The sequence below is a fragment of the Bos indicus genome, chromosome 20 (assembly GCF_029378745.1).
Source record: "Bos indicus isolate NIAB-ARS_2022 breed Sahiwal x Tharparkar chromosome 20, NIAB-ARS_B.indTharparkar_mat_pri_1.0, whole genome shotgun sequence".
In the NCBI taxonomy this organism is placed as follows: Eukaryota; Metazoa; Chordata; class Mammalia; order Artiodactyla; family Bovidae; genus Bos; species Bos indicus.
In genome coordinates, this window is record NC_091779.1 from 1380415 (window position 1) to 1406776 (window position 26362).

At 40.8% G+C, this 26362-nt stretch overlaps 1 protein-coding gene and 1 long non-coding RNA gene across 5 annotated transcripts in view; one reads left to right on the forward strand and one right to left on the reverse strand.

Moving 5' to 3' along the window:
- Nucleotides 1-11127, reverse strand: part of LOC139177972 (uncharacterized) — a 269642-nt gene extending 258515 nt beyond the window's left edge. The window contains exons 1-2 of the long non-coding RNA XR_011562380.1: nucleotides 11028-11127; nucleotides 9359-9405 (exon numbers count right to left, since the gene is read on the reverse strand). This is a non-coding gene — a long non-coding RNA (uncharacterized lncRNA). The remainder of the gene's footprint in view (nucleotides 1-9358; nucleotides 9406-11027) is intronic.
- A 40-nt stretch (nucleotides 11128-11167) lies between these two features.
- Nucleotides 11168-26362, forward strand: part of SPDL1 (spindle apparatus coiled-coil protein 1) — a 33097-nt gene continuing 17902 nt past the window's right edge. For 2 of the 4 annotated variants that reach the window (XM_019983145.2, XM_019983142.2), the window contains exons 1-4: nucleotides 11168-11323; nucleotides 19544-19719; nucleotides 21261-21437; nucleotides 25533-25724. In XM_019983145.2, coding sequence (XP_019838704.2) covers nucleotides 19561-19719; nucleotides 21261-21437; nucleotides 25533-25724 — 528 coding nt within the window. In that variant the 5' untranslated portion in view covers nucleotides 11168-11323; nucleotides 19544-19560. The remainder of the gene's footprint in view (nucleotides 11324-19543; nucleotides 19720-21260; nucleotides 21438-25532; nucleotides 25725-26362) is intronic. The other 2 variants (XM_019983143.2, XM_019983144.2) reach the window with 2 other exon arrangements.

Below are 26362 nucleotides of genomic sequence, written 5' to 3' on the forward strand. Positions count from 1 at the left end.
GAAAGTCATAGAAAAAGCTCAAAATGGCAATCCTCTGAAGAATGCAGAAGCAGGGTTCCTGCAACTAAAGCATATATTCAAGTCTTCACCTCTTTCTATGCACAATGACACCCAGCCTCTTCTATACTCCTCGCCTGCTGGTCAGCCAATGACACTCTAAGTAAAAGGGAAATGTGGGTCCTCCTGGCTCACTGGGAGATCTTAAGTAGTTTTTAATTCCCAAATCATTCATGCCTTTCATCTACCACTTCTGCAGCTAGAATGGATAAGAACTAAAAGGCCATAAACCTTGAAGATTCAAAGGATGGGACCTTCCCCAAATTCAGCTGCTAATTTTTCTAAGAATGAGCCATGCTCTCCCACCAGTTAGTGTTGGTAGATGTAGTCAACATAGGACACTAGTTAAATTTAAATTTCAGAAGACAGCATTTATTGTTTAGCTGAAATAAAATATAACTGGCTGTCCTGTATTTCACCAGGTAATCTATTACCAATGGATTTAGGAAAGTGGTTGGAACTTTAGAGCCTGGTGAACTGAAAAAGAAAATTCATTCAACAAAGCAAGTGGATAGGAATTTTAATATGCATAAAGTTCTTACTGCAAGAAAAAGGCTAAAGGGCCCACCTATGGCTAGCCCAGTGATTTTTTCACCATGACTGTACGTTAGAGTCAGCTGGGGAACAGCAAAGCATTTCTGATGCTTATACTCAGCCCTAGGCCAAATGCATCAGAATGGAATACTTTAAGATGCCTCCTAATTCTAATAAGCAGTCAGATTGAGAACTATTGAGATAAAGAAGCAAGGGAGAAAAGCTGAAGAGCAGGTAGGGAGTGTGACTGTTTTAACTCAGGTTCCCAAACTTTACTGCATATTGCCTTCTCCCTGGGGATTTTTAAAAAGCACTGATGCCTGACAGACACCCCCAGGCATTCCAATTTAATTGATGCTGGGTAGAGACTGGGCACCAGGTGTTATAAAAGCTTCTCAGGTGTTTACATGTACAACAAAGTTTGGGGGGCATGCTTTGACACTTAAATACCTCTATTTATTAGGATGGAAGCAGCACCAATTAACTTTTGTGGGAGCAGAAAGAAAATAAAATCTTTCAACTATATTTAAGAATAAATTAGATGCTACTTTTTCAACCTAGTTTTTCCATGTTGGCTGAGAAATTTAAACCCTATGAATAGTATGCTGTTTTTAAGAGCTTAACTCTGTCTGTTTATAGAATGCCTATTAATTCCTTTGCCAGGAGTTTTATAGGTGGGAGAAGGACTGTCACCCAAGACACTTTCATAACTCCCTGCCTTCAGTCATATGCAATAATACTGATTAAGTGCCAGTGTAATTCAGAAGCCATATTTCTGTCCGTAAAGGTTTGCTCTATGCACAGACTGATGGATTGGCATGGGGTCGGGGAGAGTGTGATGCCAACCTCCAGACTGATTTACAAAAAGGAAAAAATAATCTGGATCTTGCTATATTCAAGAAAAGGGACATGTATTTCTCTGATCTTTCTTACAAATTGCTAAGCTCACACTGATCCCTGAAACTGTTAGTCTTCCAACATTTAAAAGGTTACTCACCCCCAGGAGATTATTCAGCCCTGATCTGACAGAAAGTGCAAGAACATTGCTTTTTAGTGCCAAACGCCAATAGATCTGAATTCCAAAGAAGCACGCTTTATGGGAGGATATGGGCCTTAACCCAGCTGGTGGGGTAATCTGAGAGCCAAGGGAAGACAGGACTGTCAGAGAGGACACCTGACAAGTTCCAGAACTTGAGCTTAGGGAAGTATTTTACAAGACTAACCAATTTATCCAAAGTAGCTGAATACTGCTGGCACGCAGCACATCACGGGGAGTGGATAGGGTTCATTTGTGATAAAGCAAGAGTCTGAGTATCCTGCCTGATAATGGAGAGGCAAGTAAGTGGTAAAACAATGATTAACGCAAAGCAAGATCACATCTAATATTAGGGCTGCCTAAGGTTTTATCACTGCAATAGGAAGAAAGGGAGCTTTTCCTATCTATATAAGGTACATAAAGCCTGAAAACCACTTTCTCATGTCTCATATTTTGAGAGAACTTTGAAAACAGAAAATTATCTTTTAAATACACATAATTAGCATTTCTTGTTACTGTGCTTTTGAGTCTTCATATATAATCAAAGAACTTTAAAGGTTACTGGAAACATACACTCCTTTTAATATTTTCTATTAAGGAAAAGGTAATAGGACAGCATGTGCCAGACGTATTTTGCAGGAAATAGATAAACCTGTCTGGGACATAATAAAATATTAGGAAAACATGAGTTTTAAAACTTTAAGTTCGTCGAGAGTAGCTTTTCCTTTAAGGAAACAACACATGAGAGTCTCGATTTACACAAAAGTGAACATTTACTTTAACCAAGGAGTCTTTGCTTTACAGGCCTCTCCAATAGGGTTATTTTATATGCCAAGTTCCCTAGTACAATTTAAAATGCTTGAATTACAGAAATTACATCAATACATAAATTCTGAATGAAGAAATATTAGTTCAAGTGAGGGACACATATCATCATAGGCAAATGCAACAATAAAAAAGTTCAGAGGGTATCAAGTATCCTATTTATTCAGTGTACTGTCTCTGTGACATGTAATCTGTTTCATGTAAACTGATTCATAAATTTTTAGCACTTTTCATTTAGGATTAAGAATAGTAATTTTAAAACAAGTTATTTGACTTTGATCTCTCAAAGAGAGTTTATAGATTCCCCATTTAAATGAATGAATTGCATTCATCAAACATGACTTTAGCAACAAGCACGTCTCAAGCACTTGCCGGGAGAAACCATAGTGAGCAAAACATATATTGGCCATTTCCATTCTGAGCAAACTTACCTTTTAGTGAGGGAAGCAGACGTAAATTACCACAAACTACTATAATTGTTTCAAAGGATAGGCACAGGGTGCTATAAACTGTACATAGAGGACATGCCTGAGGATAAAGATTCAGAACAGAGGGAGTGGCATTTGAGCTGAGATAATGCTGTTGACAATATCAGCTACTATTTACTGACTTTATGCTAAAGGTTAAAAAGTATTAGATCACTTAAACTGTACAATAAATGACTGAATTAGACACTTTAATTATCCCATTTTATATTCCAGGAAACTGAGGCCTAGAGAGGCTAAGCAGTTTCTTAAAGGCAATCAGAGGAAGTAACAGAGCCTGCAACTGAACCCAGCTGCTGACTGAAGAACATGTATTGTATTCTTAACCATTAGTCACATGGCTTCTCTAGTGAAAAAGATGAAATGGTGTTTATCTTAGTCTGCTTGGGCTGCAATAATGAAGTACCTAAACAACAGAGAATTTACTTCTCACTGTTCTGGAGGCTGGAAAGTCCAAGCTTAAGGTGCTGGCCCACTCATTTCCTGGTGAGGGCTCTCTCCCTAGTCTTCAGATGCTTCTCTCACTGTCAGTTTATAGCTTATGGTCTTTTTTGCTTTGGTGCAAAGAAAGGAGACATCTCTCTTTCTCCAACTCTTCTCATAAGAGGCTACCAATTCTATGGGATTAGGGTCTCATCCTTATGACCTTAATTAATCATAATCACCTCTAAAGGCGGTATCTCTAAACATAGTCATGTTTAGGTTAGGGTTTCAACATACGAATTTGTAAGAGACACCATTCAGTCCACAGCATGGAGTAAACTAGGTAGGAGAATGATGGGGAGTAACTATGACCTCAAAAGACTAAGAGTACAGGTTATAATAAATATGTGCATTTGGCTAATCTTCTGGCTGAAACTAGCATAATAACCATCAGTTCAGTTCAGTTCAGTCTCTCAGTCGTGTCTGACTGCAACCCCATGAATCGCAGTATGCCAGGCCTCTCTGTCCATCGCCAACTCCCGGAGTACACCCAAACTCACGTCCATCGAGTCGGTGATGCCATCCAGCCATCTCATCCTCTGTCGTCCCCTTCTCCTCTTGCCCCAATCCCTCCCAGCATCAGGGTCTTTTCCAATGAGTCAACTCTTTGCATGAGGTGGACAAAGTATTGGAGTTTCAGCTTCATCATCTGTCCTTCCAATAAATACCCAGGACTGATCTCCTTTAGGATGGACTGGTTGGATCTCCTTGCAGTCCAATAACCATATCTACAGACAAAATCTAATTTCTGTAACAGAAAGGCCTGTAGGACAAAATATTTTCAAAGACTGTCACCTAGTGGCAATAGGCAGGAGGTAGCTCACAGTGACTGTTACTGAGCAGGTGAAGTCAATGTATTTTGTGTGCAGTCCCAAGTTGTCCCCAAGGAATAAAACACATTAAATTGAGCATTACAACATCAAGGCAACCACCACTTCTTCCCATGCAGAAAAGTAGTGTGACAGTTTCAGGCCCTCAGAGAAAGAACAGTATTTAAACTATCCCATTTTGAGTCAGGCCAAATAAATTTGGCCTAGCAGCACAGTGAGTAATATATATCATAGCTAGTGAGTGTTTTATTCAGCAATGTAGATTTGGGTCACAGTGCTGGATAAAGGGTTCCAACTAGCTGAGGTATGTCATAAAATAAAAGGAACAAGTGACAGACACTGGAAGATAGAAAGTCATAAGTAGAAACTACGGTTCTACAAATAGTTGCAAAAAATCAGGACGATAGATTTTTTTTATATGCATATATATCGTGAACTAACTAGAGTGGGTACTATTCTTGGAAAGTAAAAACCGTAACTGCATTTTAATTCTAACTGGCTTAGGTGTTAAAATCATCAGAAGAAGCAAGCTTAACAGGGATGTAATGATAATGTGAAGTGGTGCCAGGAAAGGGATTACTTCCAAGCTGTTTGGATCCTTATTTTCCTTTACTCTAGACTGCTGCTGCTGCTGCTAAGTCGCTTCAGTCGTGTCCGACTCTGTGCGACCCCATAGACAGCAGCACACCAGGCTCCCCCATCCCTGGGATTCTCTAGGCAAGAACACTGAAGTGGGTTGCCATTTTCTTCTCCAATGCATAAAAGTGAAAAGTGAAAGTGAAGTCACTCAGTCGTATCCGACCCTTAGCAACCTCATGGACTGCAGCCTACCAGGCTCCTCCGTCCATGGGATTTTCTAGGCAAGAGTACTGGAGTGGGGTGCCACTGCCTTCTCCTTCATTTAGGATAAACCTTCCTTTTGATTCAACTAAGACATTTTTCTCAGAGGAGCCATCACTAGATTCTATTCTTGGAAGTTAGTAATTTTCAATTTTAGCCTCATAAACTCCTAAATGTAGAATTAGAAGCTGACAGGTTGAAGTTGACTAGTCCATTCAAGTTTGGACATAAGTATTATTTTACTTTCTTGTTTTGGCCATACTGCACAACATGGGGGATCTGAGCCCCCCGACCAGGGATCAAACCAGTACTCCCTGCAGTGGAAGTACAGACTGCCAGGGAAGTCTCAGATATAAGTATTATTGAGTGTATTGGTAAACAATTATTATATTTCAAGTAACAGAAAACTCAGATTGAAGCTATATGAGCAAAAACTAAACAGTTCAAAGATATCTCTAGCTTCAAGAGAAGCTTGATGTAGGACCCAGGCAGCTTTTTTCCCTTCTCTATCAGCTCTGCTTTCGATTCCATTTCAAGTCAACTTAAGCTTCATGGACCTAAGATCGCACTTGGCAGCTCTAGGCTACAAAGTCTAAGTACAGAAGGGGTTAACAAAATCCAATTTTTTCCAACAGTCCCAGTGATTACCTCGTGTTATTTCACCCACTTGGATTCAGTCACATGTATATCCCTGAACCAATTATACCCAGGGGGACCCAAGAGTTGAAGGACAGGATCAATTTTAAACAGTCCACATGGCTGAAAATGGAGAGAAAGATGACTTACCCAAAGTATAATCAGAATGCTTTGGGCAGGACCAGGAAGAGGGAACTGATGCTAAAAATTCAACCAATAAATGTCCACAATATTGGGATGAGGCAGCTTTGCTATGAATGAGGACTGCACCTATTTGTGGGGAAAGGAATGTAGCAGTAGGGCTCATGAAGAGTTGAAGCTGGTGCTACTATACAAAGCCGAGTCAACAGAGACTGCAGACTAGGCTGCAACGGTCAGTATTAACACTAAACTGTCAAACCCACCACCCAGTTCAATTACTCACTTTGATATCAAATCATCGTAAGAGATCTGTGACAATTCAAATTTCCTGATATCTTTTCGGATGGGTGTTCTGTTTCTTTTGCTGGATCCTTAGTCTCCTCCTGTTCCATAGATTAGAACAATGACCAAAGTCCTGCACACAGCTCTCTCTACTCTCTCTAAACCTCTTTCTTGACTTCAGCCATTCTCCATGTGTTAATGACCACAACCTTAAGTGTAACTTCCAAAACTTCATCTTCTGGTCCATCCTATGAGTCATGGAACTTTGTAAATTGATCCAGCTCTTATTTGCAAAACTCTGTCTTGGGGTCCTGGGCTTGTTCTTCTTTTGCCCCTAGTTCTTGGGCCAAAGCTTAATAATATGAAGGAACAAGAAAATCTTAAGTTGTACTCTGAATAATAGTTTATTGTTTGGTAAATGCCCCTTCCACTAAACACTAAGTACCTTGAGGGCAGAGAGTATTCACCTGTGGCACCAAAACAAACATGATCATTTAGTAAGTTCATGTCAAAATACACACAGCTTTCAGTGCAATGTAATAACTCCCTTCTACACCATTTTTGATAACCAGTCCTCTCTTTTCTACTAAGCAGTCATAGTTAAGGAATGATGGCCAGTTTACTACAGCAGTCTTTCCCAGTTTTGAATAGCTATAATATTAGGAATTATACAATTAGAAATATTAGTAGTAGTATTATAAGTAATATAGCAATATTAGGACTGATTTCCAGCATCGAAATTCCCTTGCTATGCTTGATGCGTGCCTCCTCACACTTTTTGCATGAGGAGGCAAAAATCCCATCTCTTATTACGTAAACTAAAAAGTGACAAATGCATTTATTTTCCTGACCCTTGGCATTTAGCACATGGTATGTGGACCTCACCTGGGTAGGCAGATCTGCATCTGGAACCCTGAATCTTCATTATCCAGGCAGGGAGAATCGAGAATTCATTTCACTTGTGACATCTAGTGTCCAGTGATGGTATAGGCAGCACCCTATCCAGATGGCTCCTAAAAACTGACTTTAATTTTGATATTGGTAGCATCTATGATTTTACTAATGCTGCCTACTTCCCTAGAGTGTTTTTCTCTTCACTTAGCTCAGCTGTTTTTCAAGGCCCTACTCAAGCGCCACCTGCACGGTGAAACATTAAAGGGACACCATAAGAAAACTGACCTCTCCCTTCACACATCTTTAGTGTAGGGTATATACCATTGACATGACATTCATACATAGCCCGATGGTTATTTGAGTTTGTTTTTATTTAATCCCCTACTACATTGTGAGAATCTCCCAGAGTCGAGTGGCAATTACCATATCTCTAAATTCCTTGCATTTTGCCTAACACGTTATGGTCACTAAGGGACATGTGGACACAGGGATGAACTGGGAGAGTAGGACTGAGATATACACTACCATGTGTAAAATAGATAGCTACTGAAAAGCACAGGGAGCTCAGCTTGGTGTTCTGTGATGACCTAGAGGGTGTGGGAGGGAGGTTCAAGAATGAGGGAGTATATGTATCAGTTCAGTTCAGTTCAGTCCCTCAGTCGTGTCCGACTCTTTGCAACCCCAAGAACTGCAGCACGCCAGGCCTCCCTGTCCATCACCAACTCCCGGAGTTCACTCATACTCATGTCCATCTAGTCGGTGATGCCATCCAGCCATCTCATCCTCTGTTGTCCCCTTCTCCTCCTGCCCCCAATCCCTCCCAGCATCAGGGTCTTTTCCAATGAGTCAACTCTTCACATGAGGTGGCCAAAGTATTGGAGTTTCAGTTTCAGCATCAGTCCTTTCAATGAACACCCAGGATTGATCTCCTTTAGGATGGACTGGTTGGATCTCCTTGCAGTCCCAAGGGACTCTCAAGAGTCTTCTCCAACACCACAGTTCAAATGCATCAATTCTTCGGCACTCAGCTTTCTTCACAGTCCAACTCTCACATCCATGCATGATCACTGGAAAAACCATAGCCTTGACTAGACGGACCTTTGTTGGCAAAGTAATGTCTCTGCTTTTCAATATGCTATCTAGGTTGGTCACAACTTTTCTTCCAAGGAGTAAGCGTCTTTTAATTTCATGGCTGCAATCACCATCTGCAGTGATTTTGGAGCCCCCCAAAATAAAGTCTGACACTGTTTCCACTGTTTCCCCATCTATTTCCCATGAAGTGTTGAGACCAGACGCCATGATCTTCGTTTTCTGAATGTTGAGCTTTAAGCCAACTTTTTCACTCTCCTCTTTCACTTTCATCAAGAGGCTTTCTAGTTCCTCTTCACTTTCTGCCATAAGGGTGGTATCATCTGCATATCTGAGGTTATTGCTATTTCTCCCGGCAATCTCGATTCCAGCTTGTGCTTCTTCCACTCCAGTGTTTCTCATGATGTACTCTGCATATAAGTTAAATAAGCAGGGTGACAATATACAGCCTTGACGTACTCCTTTTCCTATTTGGAACCAGTCTGTTGTTCCATGTTCAGTTTTAACTGTTGCTTCCTGACCTGCATACAGATTTCTCACAAGGCAGGTCAGGTGGTCAGGTATTCCCATCTCTTTCAGAATTTTCCACAGTTTATTGTGATCCACACCGTCAAAGGCTTTGGCATACATGTAGCTAATTTATGTTGGCATACAGTAAAGACTAACACAACACTGTAAAGCAATGATACTCCAGTAAAAAATAATAAATAAAAGTTTAAAATATTTCCAAAATATTAAATTTGAAAGAGACATGAATGAAACATAGGCCTATGTATTCATGTAACTAAGGAGAAAAATGAAGTTCAGATACATTATAGACTACCTAATTTCAGCCAGTCATGATTGGACCAGGTTAGAATGGTATCTTCCCGAGTTCTGAGTTGAAAAATCTTTGTCAAATGAAAAGGAAAATCAGGTTTCATTTATTCAAGAACTTGGGGGGTGATGACAAATGAAGGAGTATCTGGCTAATTCAGGCCCCAAGTGCATTTGCTAGGCTATACTGTGAGCAACACAAAGGTATCACTGTTGTCAGTCTTTGAACCCAGATCAATCCTTAACTTAGTGCAGCCTATCTCAGTCACAAATAGAAGCCTGCAAAGGAAATTGAGAAGGGAAAAGCAGGGAGGTGTGGCATCCCAACACCTAAGAAGACTCAGGGAGAGCTATCAACTGTCAATTGTTGAGTGAGGGCTGAAAAATGGATTTTGCAAGATAGTACTCACTGGTCATGTTGAGAAGAGCCATTTCACTGGAGTGGTGAGACCAAAACCTAAAGTGGGGGGAAAAAAAAAAAAGAACAAAGAATAAGAAAATTAAGATAATGAGTGTAGGCTTTTTTCCCCAGGAATTTTACCAAGGGAAGCAAATAATGAGGTGGTAAGCTGACTGAGCTCGACTTGTTCCTTGTTTAGTGGCTCAGTTGTGTCTGACTCTTTGCGACCCCATGGACTGTAGCCCACCAGGCTCCTCTGTCCATGGGCTTTCCCAGGCAAGAATACTGGAATGGATTTTCATCTCATTTTCCAGGGGAATCCTCCCAACCCAGGGACTGAACCCAGGTCTCCTGCTTGGCAGACAGATTATTTATCAGTGAAACACCAGGGAAGCCCAACGAGGTCAAGGAAGGTTAGCATTATTTTTCAGATGGAAGTCATTACAGCATGTTTACTTGTTGATAGGGAAGATCCAACAGAGGGGGAAAAAACTGATGATGAAGAAGAAAGCACATATGGCCAAGTCCTCGAGTAAGCAAGAAAAAAAATGGGCTCAAAAGCATAACTTGATCTGTACTACGGTTGCTAATGGATTCAGAAGTGCTCAATAAATGTTGGCTATTATTATTCCTGATTGCTTAAAATTTTGAATAGGCATCAGGTTTAAAAAATATAAAATAATTGTTTAAAGACACACGCAAGAGCTTGGACTTTAGCAGACTTGTTCAGTCGCCCAGTCATGTCTGTTTGCGACCCCAAGGACCGCAGCCCACCAGGCCCTCCTGTTCCTCACCACCTCCTGCAGTTTGCCCAAGTTCAGGCCCATTGCATTGGTAATGCCATCCAGCCATCTCATCCTCCCGCCTTCTATCTTTCCTAGCATCAGGGACTTGTCAAATGAGTCGGCTGTTCACCTCAGGTGACCAAAAACTACTGGAGCTTCAGCTTCAGTAACTGTCCTTCCAATGAGTATTCAAGGTTGATTTCCCTTAAGATTGACTGGTTTGATCTCCTTGCTGCCCAAGGGACTCTCGGGAGTCTTCTCCAGCAGCACAGCAGGCTGCATTAATTCAAATTCTAGTCCTACCACTTGTCTAAGGTATCTTTCTTCTTGGGACTTGTTTTCCTCTGTAGAACCTCATAGGGCTTCCCAGGTGGCGCTAGAGGGAAAGAACCTGGCGGCCAATGCAGGAGACAGAAGAGACCGGGTTCCATCCCTGGGTCGGGAAGATCCCCTGGAGGAGGGCACTGGCAACCCACTCCAGTATTCTTGCCTGGAGCATCCCATGGACAGAAGAGCCTGATGTGCTATACAGTTCATAGAGTCGCAGAGTCTTACACGACTGAGTCGATTAGCACGCACCCACCTCATAAGGCTGTTGGCGGGCTTAAATGTGATAATCTGTGTAAAATTAACTGGCACTCTGTTTTATAAACCTAACTGTGATTCTGTCTATGATGCTTTTAGGCAGTGTCACACTCACTGAAATTTCTGGAGCCCTAAAATAGGTACCACAGGGCATAGCCTTCAGGATGCACACCGGCCAACGGGCCGTTAAGCCAGCACACGAGGGAATTCCCCCGCCGCCTCGCCTTCGAGTGACACTATCCCTCCAGAAAGCACTGTCTCTAGGGAAAACGAAGACCAAAAAACCCCCAAAACATCCAGAAAACCAACCGTGAGTAAGGCTGACGCGACACAGAGCTACGTTTGAGCCTGCGCCAAAGCCGCCGTAGCTGGGGCGTGGCACTGTCTTGGACGTTCCTTCCCCTTTTTTCCCTTAACGCGACGCTAGGGCGGAAAGTATCGCGTGACGTGAGTTCTCGCGGGAATTGCATTCAAAAAGCCCTGGCGCTTACCCGAGATCTTGGTGAGTGAATGGGCTGGTGATTGTGTGCTGCCGCCGTGGAGTTAACGTCGGGAATCTGAGCGCGGAGAGCTGCAGCAGCAGGGAAAAGGGTGAGGAGAGAAAGGTAGGGGCCAGGGGCCCGGAGGGAGGTGCGTATGAAGGGGGAAGCGCCGGGGCGGCGTAGAGAAGGGCTCCTGGGGAGAGGAGGGCAGGGCCTAGGAATACTTGGGGCCTGGGTCTCCGCCCAGGCTTTTAGCTGGAGCAGCTTCTTCGGCAGAACTCAGCTCTTACAGACCAGGTTCCGAGCCGACCCTAATATTCCGCTGGGCCGCTACGACTGCCCCCGGGAATTCTGCGTAAATACGGAAAGTCGGGTCCGTTGCCTGGGTCTGGGGGATAACGAACACTGGATCTGCGCTGGCTGTATGTCTGCCGGCTGTATGACACATGTGGCAGTCCGATTCGAGAAAGGCTACAAATGTAATTAAAATACACACTGGATTTTAAAGACTACACTCTGGTTGATAATATGACGACTACATGTTGAAATGATAATCTTTCGGATATATTGCGTTAAATAACGCATTGTTAAAGTGAATTTCACCACTATTTACTTTTTAAAATGAACGTGGAACCTAGAAAATTGAAAATCAACGTGTCTTGTTCGCACTGTTTTTCTACTGGACAGCGCTGCTCAGACAGTTTCCTGTAGGATTCCGCTCTAGCTGCTTTTTACCCATTGCTGGTTTAATCTTAAACAAAAACCCTATTGTAACTGACCTTGGTTTATGGATGACTAAACAAGACATTGGAGAAATTGTTCAAGTTGATGCTGCCAGTCAGTACTGAAGGTGGGGTGACAACTCAAGCAATCTGATCCCCTGAGCTTCCTGTCTGCTACATGCTTTTTTCAAAGTGGTTAGGAGGACCAGGCTATGGAACGAAATCCTGTTCCCATCTCACTTAGCCACTGAGTTATCAGTGTTACCACCTGATAACCCTGGGCAAGTTACTTAACCTTTCTGTGCCTCTGTTACTTAACCTTTCAGTTTGCATCTGTGTAAAATGAGGGGTTGTTGTTCAGTCGCCAAGTAGGGTCTGACTCTTTGAGACCCCATGGAGTGCCTGCAGGCTGGCATGCTGCAGTCCATGGTTTGGGGGGAGGGGTAACCCTTTTATCTCATAGGGTTGTTGAGAGGATTCAATAAAATAATGTTTCAGTTCAGTTCAGTCACTCAGTCCGTCTGACTCTTTGCAGCCCCATGGACTGCAGCACACCAGGCCTCCCTGTCCATTGCCAGCTCCCGGAGTTTACTCAAACTCATGTCCATTGAGTCGAGGATGCCATCCAACAATCTCATCCTCTGTCGTCCCTTTCTCCTCCTGCCTTCAATCATTCCCAGCATCAGGGTGTTTTCAAATGAGTCAGTTCTTCGCATCAGATGGCCAAACTATTGGAGTTTCAGCCTCAGCAACAGCCCTTCCAATGAATATTCAGGACTGATTTCCTTTAGGATGGACTGGTTGGATCTCCTTGCTGTCCAAGGGACTCTCAAGGGTCTTCTCCAACACCGCAGTTCAAATGACTCAATTCTTCAGCACTCAGCTTTCTTTATAGTCCAACTCTCACATCCATACATGACTACTGGAAAACCGTAGCTTTGACTAGATGGACCTTTGTTGGCAAAGTACTGCTTTTTAATATGCCGTCTAGGTTGGTCATAACTTTTCTTCCAAGGAGCAAGCATCTTTTAATTTCATGGCTGCAGTCACTATCTGCAGTGATTTTGGAGCCCCCCAAAATAAAGTCTGACACTGTTTCCACTGTTTCCCCATCTATTTGCCATGACGTGATGGGACCAGATGCCATGATCTTCGTTTTCTGAATGTTGAGTTTTAAACCAGTGTTTTCACTCTCCTCTTTCCCTTTCATCAAGAGGCTCTTTAGTTCTTCTTCGCTTTCTGCCATAAATGTGGTGTCATCTGCATATCTGAGGTTATTGATATTTCTCCTGGCAATCTTGATTCCAGCTTGTGCTTCATCCAGTCCAGCATTTCTATGATGTACTCTGCATATAAGTTAAATAAGCATGGTGATAATATACAGACTTGACATACTCCTTTCCCTATTTGGAACCAGTCTGTTGTTCCACGTCCAGTTCTAACTGTTGCTTCCTGACCTGCGTACAGATTTCTCAAGAAGCAGGTCACATGGGCTGGTATTCCCATCTCTTTAAGAATTTTCCAGAGTTTGCAGTAATAATGTTTGCAAAGCATCGAGTGCGATATCTGGTACATATTAGCTATAGTTTTTATTCAACCCTGGCTACCTTTCTCTGCAGATTGATAGGTTACTCTTAGATGTTTATTACACCTGTTGAAAAGTCACTTCCTCAGAGAAATCTTTCTTGTCCTTATTCCCTCTGACCCTGCCCCCACGCCACCACCCAGATTGAGACTGCTGCCCTGAGTTATAGGTTCAGATAGCACCATACACCTCTCCTTCTTGCACTTAACACACTTGTAACTTTACATTATCAGTTATTTGATTTAACATCTTTCCAGTAATAGACTGTAAAATTCAAGAAGGCAGGCATATGGTCTGGTTTGAGGATCACATTGTATCCTCAGCAACAGCACAGTACCTGACACATAATAGGAATTCCAGCAAATCTTTAGAGTGAATGAGAGCTAATTTTGTGGCTGTCTTGGACATTGATGGCTGGGATATCTTGAGGCTAGTCCCATATTTTCTTCAGTAAATATTGATGCCAATAGTACATAGCTCAGGCCCATTAAGAGAATTAAATCTGATAGTGCATTTGAAGCTCTTCTGCCTGGCAAATGGTAAATCCTTAGCAAATATAAATTATTATTAACAGCTCAACAATTAATGGCTGGCTCCATCATGTACGAGCTTTGGAGAGGTCTTGCATTTTAGAGCAGTGATAGCCAGTCCTGGATAACATAGGATTCTTTTTTTTTTTTTTTTACCCCCCCTTCTAAAACCCTATATTTCCTCCTCCATCTTCATAGTTTACCTTCCTAATTTACTGATAAATTGAAGCAGAAGGGCACTCATGCAGACTCTGAACACTGTATCTACATACTTACCAGTGTCTGTGTCTGTACCCATATACTTTACTTTCCTTTAATTCAGATGAAACATTCATGTACCTGTCCAGAAATCAGACCCTGCACATTCATTACTCCGTAGTTCTCCATGTCTTCTATATCATTAGTTTTTCTTTGCTTGATCTCTTCTTTGTTATACAAGCTTGCTGTTGTTTTTTCTTAAAGAGTTTTTCATCTTAAAAAAAAAAAGACCCTAGTGCATCTCCAGCTACTGCTCCGTTTATCTGCTCTTTGCAGCAAAACTGTGCTTGCTATCCACTGTTCTACCATTCTCTCCAATTAATTCCAGTCAGGCTTTTGCCCCAGTCTCCCCATCAAAACTATTCTTTGGGTCATCTTCTAAGTTGACCTCCGTGAATTTAAATCCAATGGCCAGTTCTCAGTGTTCACCTTATTTGATTTAGCATTTGGTGCAGTTTATCATCTACCTCCTTAATACATGTTTGTTTATTGAGTTCTAAGACAGCACATGCTCTTCCTTTTCCTCCTAGCTCACTGATCGTGCTTGAGTATCCTTTGCTGTCTTCTTTTCCACCTCATAACAGGGCTCCATCCTTTGTCCTCTTCTCTTTAATTATGCTTGTACTTTGATGAACACAGAACTAAAAAATTTATCCTGCTGCTAAGTCACTTCAGTCGTGTCCGATTCTGTGTGACCCCATAGACAGCAGCCCACCAGGCTTCCCCGTCCCTGGGATTCTCCAGGCAAGAACACTGGAGTGGATTGCCATTTCCTTCTCCAATGAATGAAAGTGAAAAGTGAAAGTGAAGTCGCTCAGTTGTGTTCAACTCTTAGCGATCCCATGGACTGGAGCCTACCAGGCTCCTCCATCCATGGGATTTTCCAGGCAAGAGTACTGGAGTGGGGTGCTATTGCCTTCTCCGAGCCCCTGACATGTCTCCATATTAATTCAGGTAACATTGTGAATTACTGAGCATGGACAACACAGAACTATAGATGAACTGTGGGAGATTTAAGAAAAACTGTGTTAGTGCTCATGTTATATTGTTTCTGTCTAACATTATTTATATTCTTGTAGTTAGGACATATAAACATAAAAAAAGGTGAAGTACTCAGTCTCTTAATACACATAACAAGTGTCAAGAGTGGAACAACCATAATTTCTGGGGAGGTAAAGGCGGGAGAAATGACAGAAGAGACCAACTTGAGCCAGATATTGAATGATGGATTTAGAGGAGAGCAGAAGGCAATTTACCAATTAGCATGACCTAAGAAGGGTATAAAAAGAGCTATACTGGAGAATTTCTATTGGGGAGTAGAGGGTTAAAGGGTTAAAAAGTCAAGCTGAAGCCATATTATAAAACTATAATGCCAGCTTTAGCAGTCTGGGCTTCATTCAACTAAAAGTTATTGGCAAATCTGTTCTACTAGTTGCTCAGCCAGAAGCTTTGGAGGCCTTTTAAAATTCTCTTTCATACATCCCACATTCCATTTGTCAGAAAATCATTTTGGTTCTGCCTTCAGAATATGTGTTAAATCTCATCACCTTCTGTGGCAGCCACTCTGGTAGGACTGGCCATCTCACCTGATCTTTCTGCTTTCAACTTGCTTCCCTCCCAACTATTCAGCGTATCAGCCAAAATGATCCTTTTAAACGTATCTGTCTCTACTCCAAACTTTGCAGTGACTTCCCATTTCACCCAGAGTAGAAGCCAAAGTTTTTGTTTACAATGGCCTGAATCAAGGCAAATTGGAAGTGGTCAAACAGGAGATGGCAAGAGTGAACGTCAACATTCTAGGAATCAGCGAACTAAAATGGACTGGAATGGGTGAATTTAACTCAGATGACCATTATATCTACTACTGTGGGCAGGAATCCCTTAGAAGAAATGAAGTGGCCATCATGGTCAACAGAAGAGTCCAAAATGCAGTACTTGGATGCAATCTCAAAAACGACAGAATGATCTCTGTTCGTTTCCAAGGCAAACCATTCAATATCACAGTAATCCAAGCCTATGCCCCAACCAGTAACGCTGAAGAAGCTGAAGTTGAACGGTTCTATGAAGATCTACAAGACCTTTTAGAACTAACACCCCAAAAAGATGCCCTTTTCATTATAGGGGACTGGAATGCAAAAGTAGGAAGTCAAGAAACACCTGGAGTAACAGGCAAATTTGGCCTTGGAGTACAGAATGAAGCAGGGCAAAGGCTAAGAGAGTTTTGCCAAGAGAATGCACTGGTCATAACAGACACCCTCTTCCAACAACACAAGAGAAGACTCTACACATGGACATCACCAGATGGTCAACACTGAAATCAGATTGATTATATTCTTTGCAGCCAAAGATGGAGAAGCTCTATACAGTCAGCAAAAACAAGACTGGGAGTTGACTGTGGCTCAGATCATTAACTCCTTATTGCCAAATTCAGACTTAAATTGAAGAAAGTAGGGAAAACCACTAGACCATTCAGGTATGACCTAAATCCCTTATGATTATACAGTGGAAGTGAGAAATAGATTTAAGGGACTAGATCGGATAGATTGCCTGATGAACTATGGACTGAGGTTCGTGACACTGTACAGGAGACAGGGATCAAGGCCATCCCCATGGAAAAGAAATGCATAAAAGCAAAATGGCTGTCTGGGGAGGCCTTGCAAATAGCTGTGAAAAGAAGAGAAGCAAAAAGCAAAGAAGAAAAGGAAAGATATAAGCATTTGAATGCAGAGTTCCAAAGAATAGCAAGAAGAGATAAGAAAGCCTTCCTCAGCGATTAATGCAAAGAAATAGAGGAAAACAACAGAATGGGGTAGACTAGAGATCTCTTCAAGAAAATTAGAGATACCAAGGGAACATTTCATGCAAAGATGGGCTCAATAAAGGACAGAAATGATATGGACCTAACAGAAGCAGAAGATATTCAGAAGAGGTGGCAAGAATACACAGAAGAATTGTACAAAAAAGATCTTCATGACCAAGATAATCACGATGGTATGATCACTCACCTAGAGCCAGACATCCTGGAATGTGAAGTCAAGTGGGCCTTAGAAAGCATCACTATGAACAAAGCTAGTGGAGGTGTGGAATTCCAGGTGAGCTATTTCAAATCCTGAAAGATGATGCTGTGAAAGTGCTGCACACAATATGTCAGCAAATTTGGAAAACTCAGCAGTGGCTACAGGACTGGAAAAGGTCAGTTTTCATTCCAGTCCCAAAGAAAGGAAATGCCAAAGAATGCTCAAACTACTGCACAATTGCACTCATCTCACACGCTAGTAAAGTAACACTCAAAATTCTCCAAGCCAGGCTTCAGCAATACATGAACCGTGAACTTCCAGATGTTCAAGCTGGTTTTAGAAAAGGCAGAGGAACCAGAGATCAAATTGCCAACATCTGCTGGATCATCAAAAAAGCAAGAGAGCTCCAGAAAAACATCTATTTCTGCTTTATTGACTATGTCAAAGCCTTTGACTGTGTGGATTACAATAAACTGTGGAAAATTCTGAAAGAGATGGGAGTACCAGACCACCTGACCTGCCTTCTGAGAAACCTGTATGCAGATCAGGAAGCAACAGTTAGAACTGGACATGGAACAACAGACTGGTTCCAAATAGGAAAAGGAGTACGTCAAGGCTGTATATTGTCACCCTGCTTATTTAACTTATATGCAGAGTACATCATGAGAAACACTGGAGCGGAAGAAGCACAAGCTGGAATCAAGATTGCCAGGAGAAATATCAATAACCTCAGATATGCAGATGATACCACCCTTATGGTAGAAAGTGAAGAGGAACTAAAAAGCCTCTTGATGAAGGTGAAAGAGGAGAGTGAAAAAGTTGGCTTAAAGCTCAGCATTCAGAAAACGAAGATCATGGCATCTGGTCCCATCACTTCATGGGAAATAGATGGGGAAACAGTGGAAACAGTGTCAGACTTTATTTTGTTGGGCTCCAAAATCACTGCAGATGGTGACTGCAGCCATGAAATTAAAAGACGCTTACTCCTTGGGAGAAAATTTATGACCAACCTACATAGCATATTGAAAAGTAGAGACATTACGAACAAAGGTCCGTCTAGTCAAGGCTATGATTTTTCCATTGGTCATGTATGGATGTGAGAGTTGGATTGTGAAGAAAGCTGAGCACCGAAGAATTGATGCTTTTGAACTGTGGTGTTGGAGAGTACTCCTGAGAGTCCCTTGGACTGCAAGGAGATCCAACCAGTCCATTCTGAAGGAGATCAGCCCTGGGATTTCTTTGGAAGGAATGATTCGGAAGCTGAAACTCCAGTACTTTGGCCACCTCATGTGAAGAGTTGACTCATTGGAAACGACTCTGATGCTGGGAGGGATTGGGGGCAGGAGGAAAAGGTGGCGACAGAGGATGAGATGGCTGGATGGCATCACTGACTCGATGGACGTGAGTCTGAGTGAACTCCGGGTGTTGGTGATGGACAGGGAGACCTGGAATGCTGCGATTCAGGGGGTCGCGAGTCAGACACGACTGAGCGACTGAACTGAACTGAACTGAGGAGCCTGGAACCAGTGGGGAAGGATGATGAGTGAAGTTGAGCTCTATATTAAATGTTTAAGTCTTTGCTTGAAACTCTAGAATGAGGTTGTTCTTTAATTACTCTAAACATGGTGTCTGTTTTGCGTGTGTTCTTATGAATAACTAGCAAAATGCTAATGAGTCTGTTTTCAATAAAGTACATTTAATGTGGCAGATTTAATGTGTTCAGGAAGTTAACACTGTTGTGAACACTTGTGGACATGCTAGTCCTTACCTTATCAATCTTATTCAGAGGTACCTTTTTATAGTTAAGTAGAAGATATGCTACTATAAAGTTTGTTGATTTCTTTTACTGTTCTCTTAACTTGGTTACCTGTATAGTGATATAATTATGAGATCATCCTACCGTAGCATTTAAGGAAGCTTAGCACACAACAACTGAATAGTTTTCTAATACTGCATTCCTTAGAAGCAAAATTAAATTGTATTCATCTTTTTTTTTCTTTTTGTTCTATTTCATTTGTTCTCAAATTGGGTAACAAAGTAGTCAGACCTTACTCTTATAACAGTAATGCAAATTTGACCATTTAAAAGTCAAAGAGAAAATCTTTAATACTGTGTTTTCATGTGGCAGTGATATTGAATGTATACATACACACACAACACATTTGTATCTTTTATTAGTGACATGAAGTTTTTTGTTTAAGTTTAGATACTTTTATTTCTTCTATTTACAGTAGACAGGAAAAAAATCATGGAGTCAGATGTAATAGCAGATCTTCGATGCAAACTCAAAGAGACTGAAGAAGAGCGACGGAAAGCTGCACAGTATGGTTTACAACTAGTGGAGAGCCAGAATGAACTGCAGAATCAACTGGATAAATGCCGCAATGAAATGATGACCCTGACTGAGGTAGGACACTAGACTCCTGTTCACCAGTTTGTGCTTAGCCACTGAAGATTGCTGTTGTCCAGCAGTCATTAATATTACTAATTTAATATTTTTGTTTTCTGAAAATTTTAGGTCTAATTCCCACCCATCTACAGGGAAATGAACTAAATGAATCTCTAATATTTTTTTTTTTCTGACTCTGTGTTCTGAGTTTGAAAAATATGTTCTTTTTCTTTACTTCATATTGAATTTTAGACTTTGGTTTGTCTTGATGCTACACCAACTCCTTAGTTCTGTCCTAAGTCTAGACTTTTGTAGTCCGTTGCCCACTAATGGTCATCTCAGACTTAACATAAACAGAATAGTTGATTCCTTGCCCACTAACCAAACATGCTCTTGCAGAATTCTTTACCTTACTTAGTAACTATAAAAACATTTATCCAGTTACTTGAGCCAAACATCTACAAGTTTTACTCAATATCTTTCTGTCCATATTTCTCATATTTAATCCACTAGTAAGCTCTAAAAACTTGACCTACAGAACATCTGCTGCTCTTGTTCAGACCACCATCATCTCTCCCCTGGACTGTTATCATAGCCTCCTGATTAGGTTTCCTGTCTCCCAGATTGCCATTCACACCGTTCACTCTTTACATGTCAGCCAGATGGTCATTGAGGAGCATATAAAAGGTCATGTCACAGCTCTGCTGAGAGCACGGAGCAGCTTTCCGTTTTATTTACGACAAAAACTGAGTTCCCTACCTGGGTTTGTAGATTTCCATGTAGTCTAACCGCTTTCAACGTTTGACCTCATCTTATGAATTACTTTCCCTTGTTCTTAGCTATACTAGTCCTGCCTTACGGGCTCCACAGGAGCTCTTGCCTCTTTCTGAGTTATTTGTCCCCCACTCTCATGAGAGACATGACATGAGAGAGAGGAATTTTTTGTCTCTTGCTCACAGCTGCATCCCTAATATCTGACATGCTTTTATTAAAAGAATGAATAAATCAGTTTTACTTAGAAAATGCTCAGTAATGTATTTAAACTTTGATCTCCAAATTTAAACATAGCAGTTAAAAAAACTAATGACCACCCTTATTGTTAATTTTTTCCTTTTAAACCTAATTTTATCTTATTTTTTTTTAAAGCTTGTTGAGGTTTGAACTAATGACCTTTTCTTCATTTTACTTAGAGCTACAAGTAGAGAATATTATTATCAAACCAAATAATTCTTACTAAATAAACTTAAGTGCTATTAATTTTTTTTTTCTTCCTAGCAGAGACTACTTGACTTGACAGCCATAGATCACTTTTTACTTCTTTGACAGGACGTAGAAGCAATTACCATATGCCCAGCATGAACTTTAATTTAGTCTCAAATCACCTCTCAGGGTTTTTTTTACATTAATACTAGCTATAGTTATTCCAGATTGAACATGTGGTTGTTACTTAGAAAGCAGCAAATGTGTGAAACAGGAATGATTCAAAGATGAAAACTGCTTATGTGTGATGGCTTTAAGTTATTTTTATGTAACTGAATTATAATTGAATCTGTTTTCAGAGCTACGAACAAGAAAAATACACTCTTCAGAGAGAAGTTGAGCTCAAGAGTCGAATGTTAGAAAGTTTGAGCTCTGAATGTGAAACTATTAAACAACAACAGAAAATGCATCTGGAGCAATTAGAAGAAACACTGAGCAGAAGCCATGGGCAGGAAGTGAATGAACTGAAGAAAAAGGTTTGGGCATCTGTGTTTTGAAACAGAAGTATTTCACGCTCATGCAACCATTTGTAAACTTTAGATGATGAAAGACTTTCTTACTACCATCTGTGCAAAACAGCTGAGATGAGGGGTTCCATTATCTTAATATGAGGAGCAGAAACACTGAGAAACAGTAGTTACCTTAGTGGTTTGTTTAAATAACATTTTAGTAGTTAAATTGAATTATTTAATTTTAGCAACTGAGTATTTGTTAAGGAGTTTTAGCTCTGATCAGCATGGCCTCCTTTAGAGTGTTTAGGATACCGACCCCTTTTCAGAAAGACTAGTTTCCTAGCCTTCACTGCAGCTGGTGGTACACTTTATAATTCCGCAAAGAAACCAATAGTTTTTGGTAAATTAATGTACATTAGAGTTGTATATTTTATAACTATAAAATATATATTTTACAGTTTGTTTATTGAAGATAAACTGATACATATGATCTAGTTCATACACAACTCCTTAAGGGAGGTACCATTATTATCTCCATATAACATGAGAAAACCAATGTTTAAACAGATTGAGTAAAGTTGGACAAGATTATAGAGCTAGAGACTATCAGTCAAAATTTGGTTCTCATGTCAAAGCCTGCTTCACTGTGTTTCGTGTAGCATCATTTAAGATTTTTATGTATCTGTACCACCTGTGCTGGTTAGTTAATTCTCATTAAATTGACTCTCTTTTAAATGTTCTCTAATTTTGAGTAACAATATCAATGAAATATATTATGTTTGAGCTGGTTATTTTTTTCCTAATATGCAATAAAATATAACTATCAAAATATGCTTTCATGCAATACTTAGAATCATCTTGCTTACCACTCTGACAAATAATAATCCAGCTTGTCTGAAGCTACGCAGGTTGAGACACCAATAACTGATATGGATGCTTTTTTTCTTCCTCATGGATATTTTCAGTTTAGCAATAACTTTCAATACCTAAACAAAAAAGTAATGTAGGAAATATTGAGTCTAAAGTAAGGCCAGTTATAGAGATGGCTTTTTGGTAAAGACTAAATCATTCAAAAAATATTTTCAGTCTTCTTGTGTTCTCAGATTACTTGTACCAATAATTAGGAGTTTTACTTGCCATCTTTCTTTCACTTATTTCTCACATTAGTCCATCAACAAGCTCTTAAGAACTTGAGCTACAAAATATCTGTATCCGCTACTCCGTAGTCCAGCTCACCATCATCTCTGCACGACTGTCCAGGTAGCCTGTTTCCTTTATCGCTGTCATGCCATTCATTTTTCACACGGTGGCAACATGGCCAGGAGTCCAGACCTCCTCTGATGATGTGTAAGGATTAGTTGTGTGCTTATAAAACAAGGGACGTCACTGCCTGTTAAAAGATACGTAGCTTTGGCCAAATAGGAAACCCCAGTCCACGGGGTTGCTAAGAGTCGGACACAACTGAGTGACTTCACTTTCACTTTTCACTTTCATGCATTGGAGAAGGAAATGGCAACCCACTCCAGTGTTCTTGCCTGGAGAATCCCAGGGACAGGGGAGCCTGGTGAGCTGCCGTCTCCGGGGTCGCACAGAGTCGGACACGACTGAGGCGACTTAGCAGCAGCAGCAGCAGTCATCTCATCATAGAATAAGTTTGGGTTATTCAGATGTTTTTCAGAAGGATATACACATTTCAACATACATCAATCAGGTGAAATTTTTATTTTACATGATAAAATTGAAAGGGGAAAAGAAATCAAAATAGAAGTCTCTTTATTTTTTAAATAGTAAGCAAATATCAGTATATATTCTAGGAATGTTGAGACCCTATTCAGTGTAATTCAATATAGATGATAATGGTAACCCTGGACATCAAGTAAAAGACTTTTATTAACAAACCATTTAGTGAATGTTAGATGTGGTACTGAATGTTTTACCCACCTAATCTCGGTTGAGAGCCACACAATAACGCAGGTAGAATCATTTATAGTCTTACATTTGAGGAATGTGAGACAGGTTAAACCTCGACCTGACCCTAAAGCTTCATCCTCCTCCTGTAAGGAGGATGTGACACATATAGGCATACCTCTGAGATACTGCAGGGAAAGTTCTAGACCACTGCAGTAAAGTGAGTCACATGAATTTTTTAGTTTCCAAAGTGGTCTTTTAAAGTCATCTTTTTTTTTCATCTGTGTTGATGGCTGCTGACTGATCAGGGCAGTGGTTGCTGAAGGTTGGGTTGGCTGTGGCAATTTCTTAAAATAAGTCAACAGTATCAATTGACTCTTCCTTTCACGAGCAGTATCTCTGTAGCATCAAAGCTGTTTGGTAGCATTTTATCCACAATAGAACTTATTTCAAAATTGGACCCAATTGTCTCAAACTCTGCTGCTGCTGCTCAGATGCTCAGTGGTGTCCAACCTTTATGCCTCAGACCACATGGACTATAGCCTGCTAGGCTCCTCTGTCCATGGGATTTCCCAGGCAAGAATACTGGAGTTGGTTGCCATTTCCTCCTCCAGGGGACCTTCCCAATTCAGGAATCAAACCCACCCACGCCTCTTCCCTCTCCTGCATTGGCAGGTGGACTCTTCACCACTGGTGCCACCCGGGAGGCCCAGTCTCAAACTCTGTCACTACGTTGTCAACTAAGTTTATGTCCTGTTCTAAGTCCTTGTTGCCATTTCAGCAGTCTTCACAGCATCTTCACCAAGGGTGAATTCCATCTCAGAACCACTCTCTTTGCTCATCCATAAGACGCAACTCCTCATCTATTAGCATTTTATCATGAAGTTACAGCAGTTAAGTAGTAAGAATTAATAGTCAAAAATTACTCCTTGATCCTGTGGGCTGCAGAGTGGATCTTGTGTTACCAGGCACAAAAACAACCTGAATCTCCCACATCTCACTTTGGTGACCAGGTGCACTCTGAGTGAGCAGTGATATTTTGAAAGGAATCTTTTTTCTGAGCAGTAGGTCTCAATAGTAGACTTTGAATATTCAGTAAACCATGTTGTAAAGAGATGTGCTGTCAGCCAGGTGTTGTCCCATTTATAGAGCACAAGCAGAGCAGATTAAATGTAATTTTTAAGGGCCCTAGGGGTTTCAGAATGGTCAATGAGCATTGGCTGCAACTTCTTTTCTTAAACTTCATGAACCAATCTCTGTTAGCGTCAAAATTTTCTTCGGCACCTTCCACCTGCCTCTCAACCATCATAAAATTGAAGATAGTTTGTATTCGACTTTGGCTTAAGGGAATGTTGTGTCTGGTTTGATCTGCTATCTAGACATCTAAAATTTTCTCCTTATCAGCACTAAACTCTTCAGCTTCCTTGTCATTTGTGTGTCCACTAGAGTAGCAGTTCTAACTTCCTTGAAGAACATTTCCTCTCAGTTCACGACTTGGTTAACTGACACAAGAGGCCTAGCTTTCGGCCTGTTAGCTCTCAATAAGCCTTCCGTCACTAAGCATGATCATTTCTAGTTTTTGATTTAAAGTCAGAGGTGTGAACACTCAGAGGCCATTGTAGGGTTAGCAATTGGCCTAATTTCATATCGTTGTGTTTTGGAATAGAAAGACCCTAGGAGAGGAAGAGAGAGGGGAACGACTGTTCAGTGGAGCAGTCAGCTCCATCAATTTATCAGTTTGTCAATTCAACTCACCCTCTTACAGGAGTGTGTGGTTTGTGATGCCCCAAAGCATTTACAACAGTAACATCAAAGATCACTGATCACAGATCATTATAACAAATAAAATAATGAAAAAAGTTTGAAAGATTGTGAGAATCACCAAAATATGGCACAGAAACAAGAAGTGAGCAAATGCTATTGGACAAACTTGCTTGGCAGACTTGCTTGGCTCAGGATTGCCACCAGCTTTCCATGTCTGAAAAAAATGTAGTGTCTGGGAGGTACAATTAAGCAAAACGCAGTAAGACAAGGTATGCCTGTATTAGTTTTCCAAGACTGAAGCAATGTGACATTTTTGGAAAAGGGGTTAAATAATTTTGTTTAGTGTGATTGCCTTCCAAAATAGTTGTCCTGCAGGTACCAGAACACTTTGTACTGCAATTGTATGTTCTGATGACCTTTTACTTTTTCTTTTTTTTCTTTTTTTAGTTAGAAACACTGAAAGCTGAGTTAGATGAAGCTCGGCTAAGTGAAAAGCAGCTGAAGCACAAAGTGGATCATCAGGAGAAACTCCTTTCTAGTAAATCAAAGGAAATGCAAATGTCTGAACGTGTACATGAAAGTGTGTCTTCAGAGACACTGACTCTTCAAATTGAGCTGACCGAAATGGAAAATGTGAAGGTAATTTTTATGGCATGTGTATTATGGAGTTTTCTCCTTGTTCTGGCTGTATATTTTTCATGTTTTTGTAATAATCCTTATGAGCTACTTTTAAGACTGAAATAATTTTTGGCCTAACTTTGATCTAATTAAAAAATAAGTTTTTAAATGGATTCCTTCAATTAAAGTAAAGCTTTAAGTTACATGATTATGTAAGGCAGACTTTACTTTTAGATTAATGGAACCTCTGGAAGAATTTAGACATTTATTCTAATCCTAGTTTGTGTCATAAAAGCCCAATATAAAAGTTGGTCCTGCAGAAGGTGATTTGTTGTTCAGCTGCTCAGTCATGTCTGACTGTTGCGACCCCATGAACGGCAGCACCCTATTGTTTTGCCGAAAGTTTTCACTTTAGTCTCAGGTTCAAAGGATTTGTTAACAAACTAAGCCACTTGTTCTATACAAATAATACAAATATTTATTAGAGAATTATCTAGCTTACTTTCAATATAGTAACATTAAAAGAAAAGGGAAATAGAACAGAGGATACGTCACCAAATTGGGTTTTGACCAACATCCAGATTCAAACGGTGCTGAGAAATCCCGTGTCAGAGCACATCTGGAGTCCCAATTGTCCCAAGGTCCCAGGCAGCATGTCC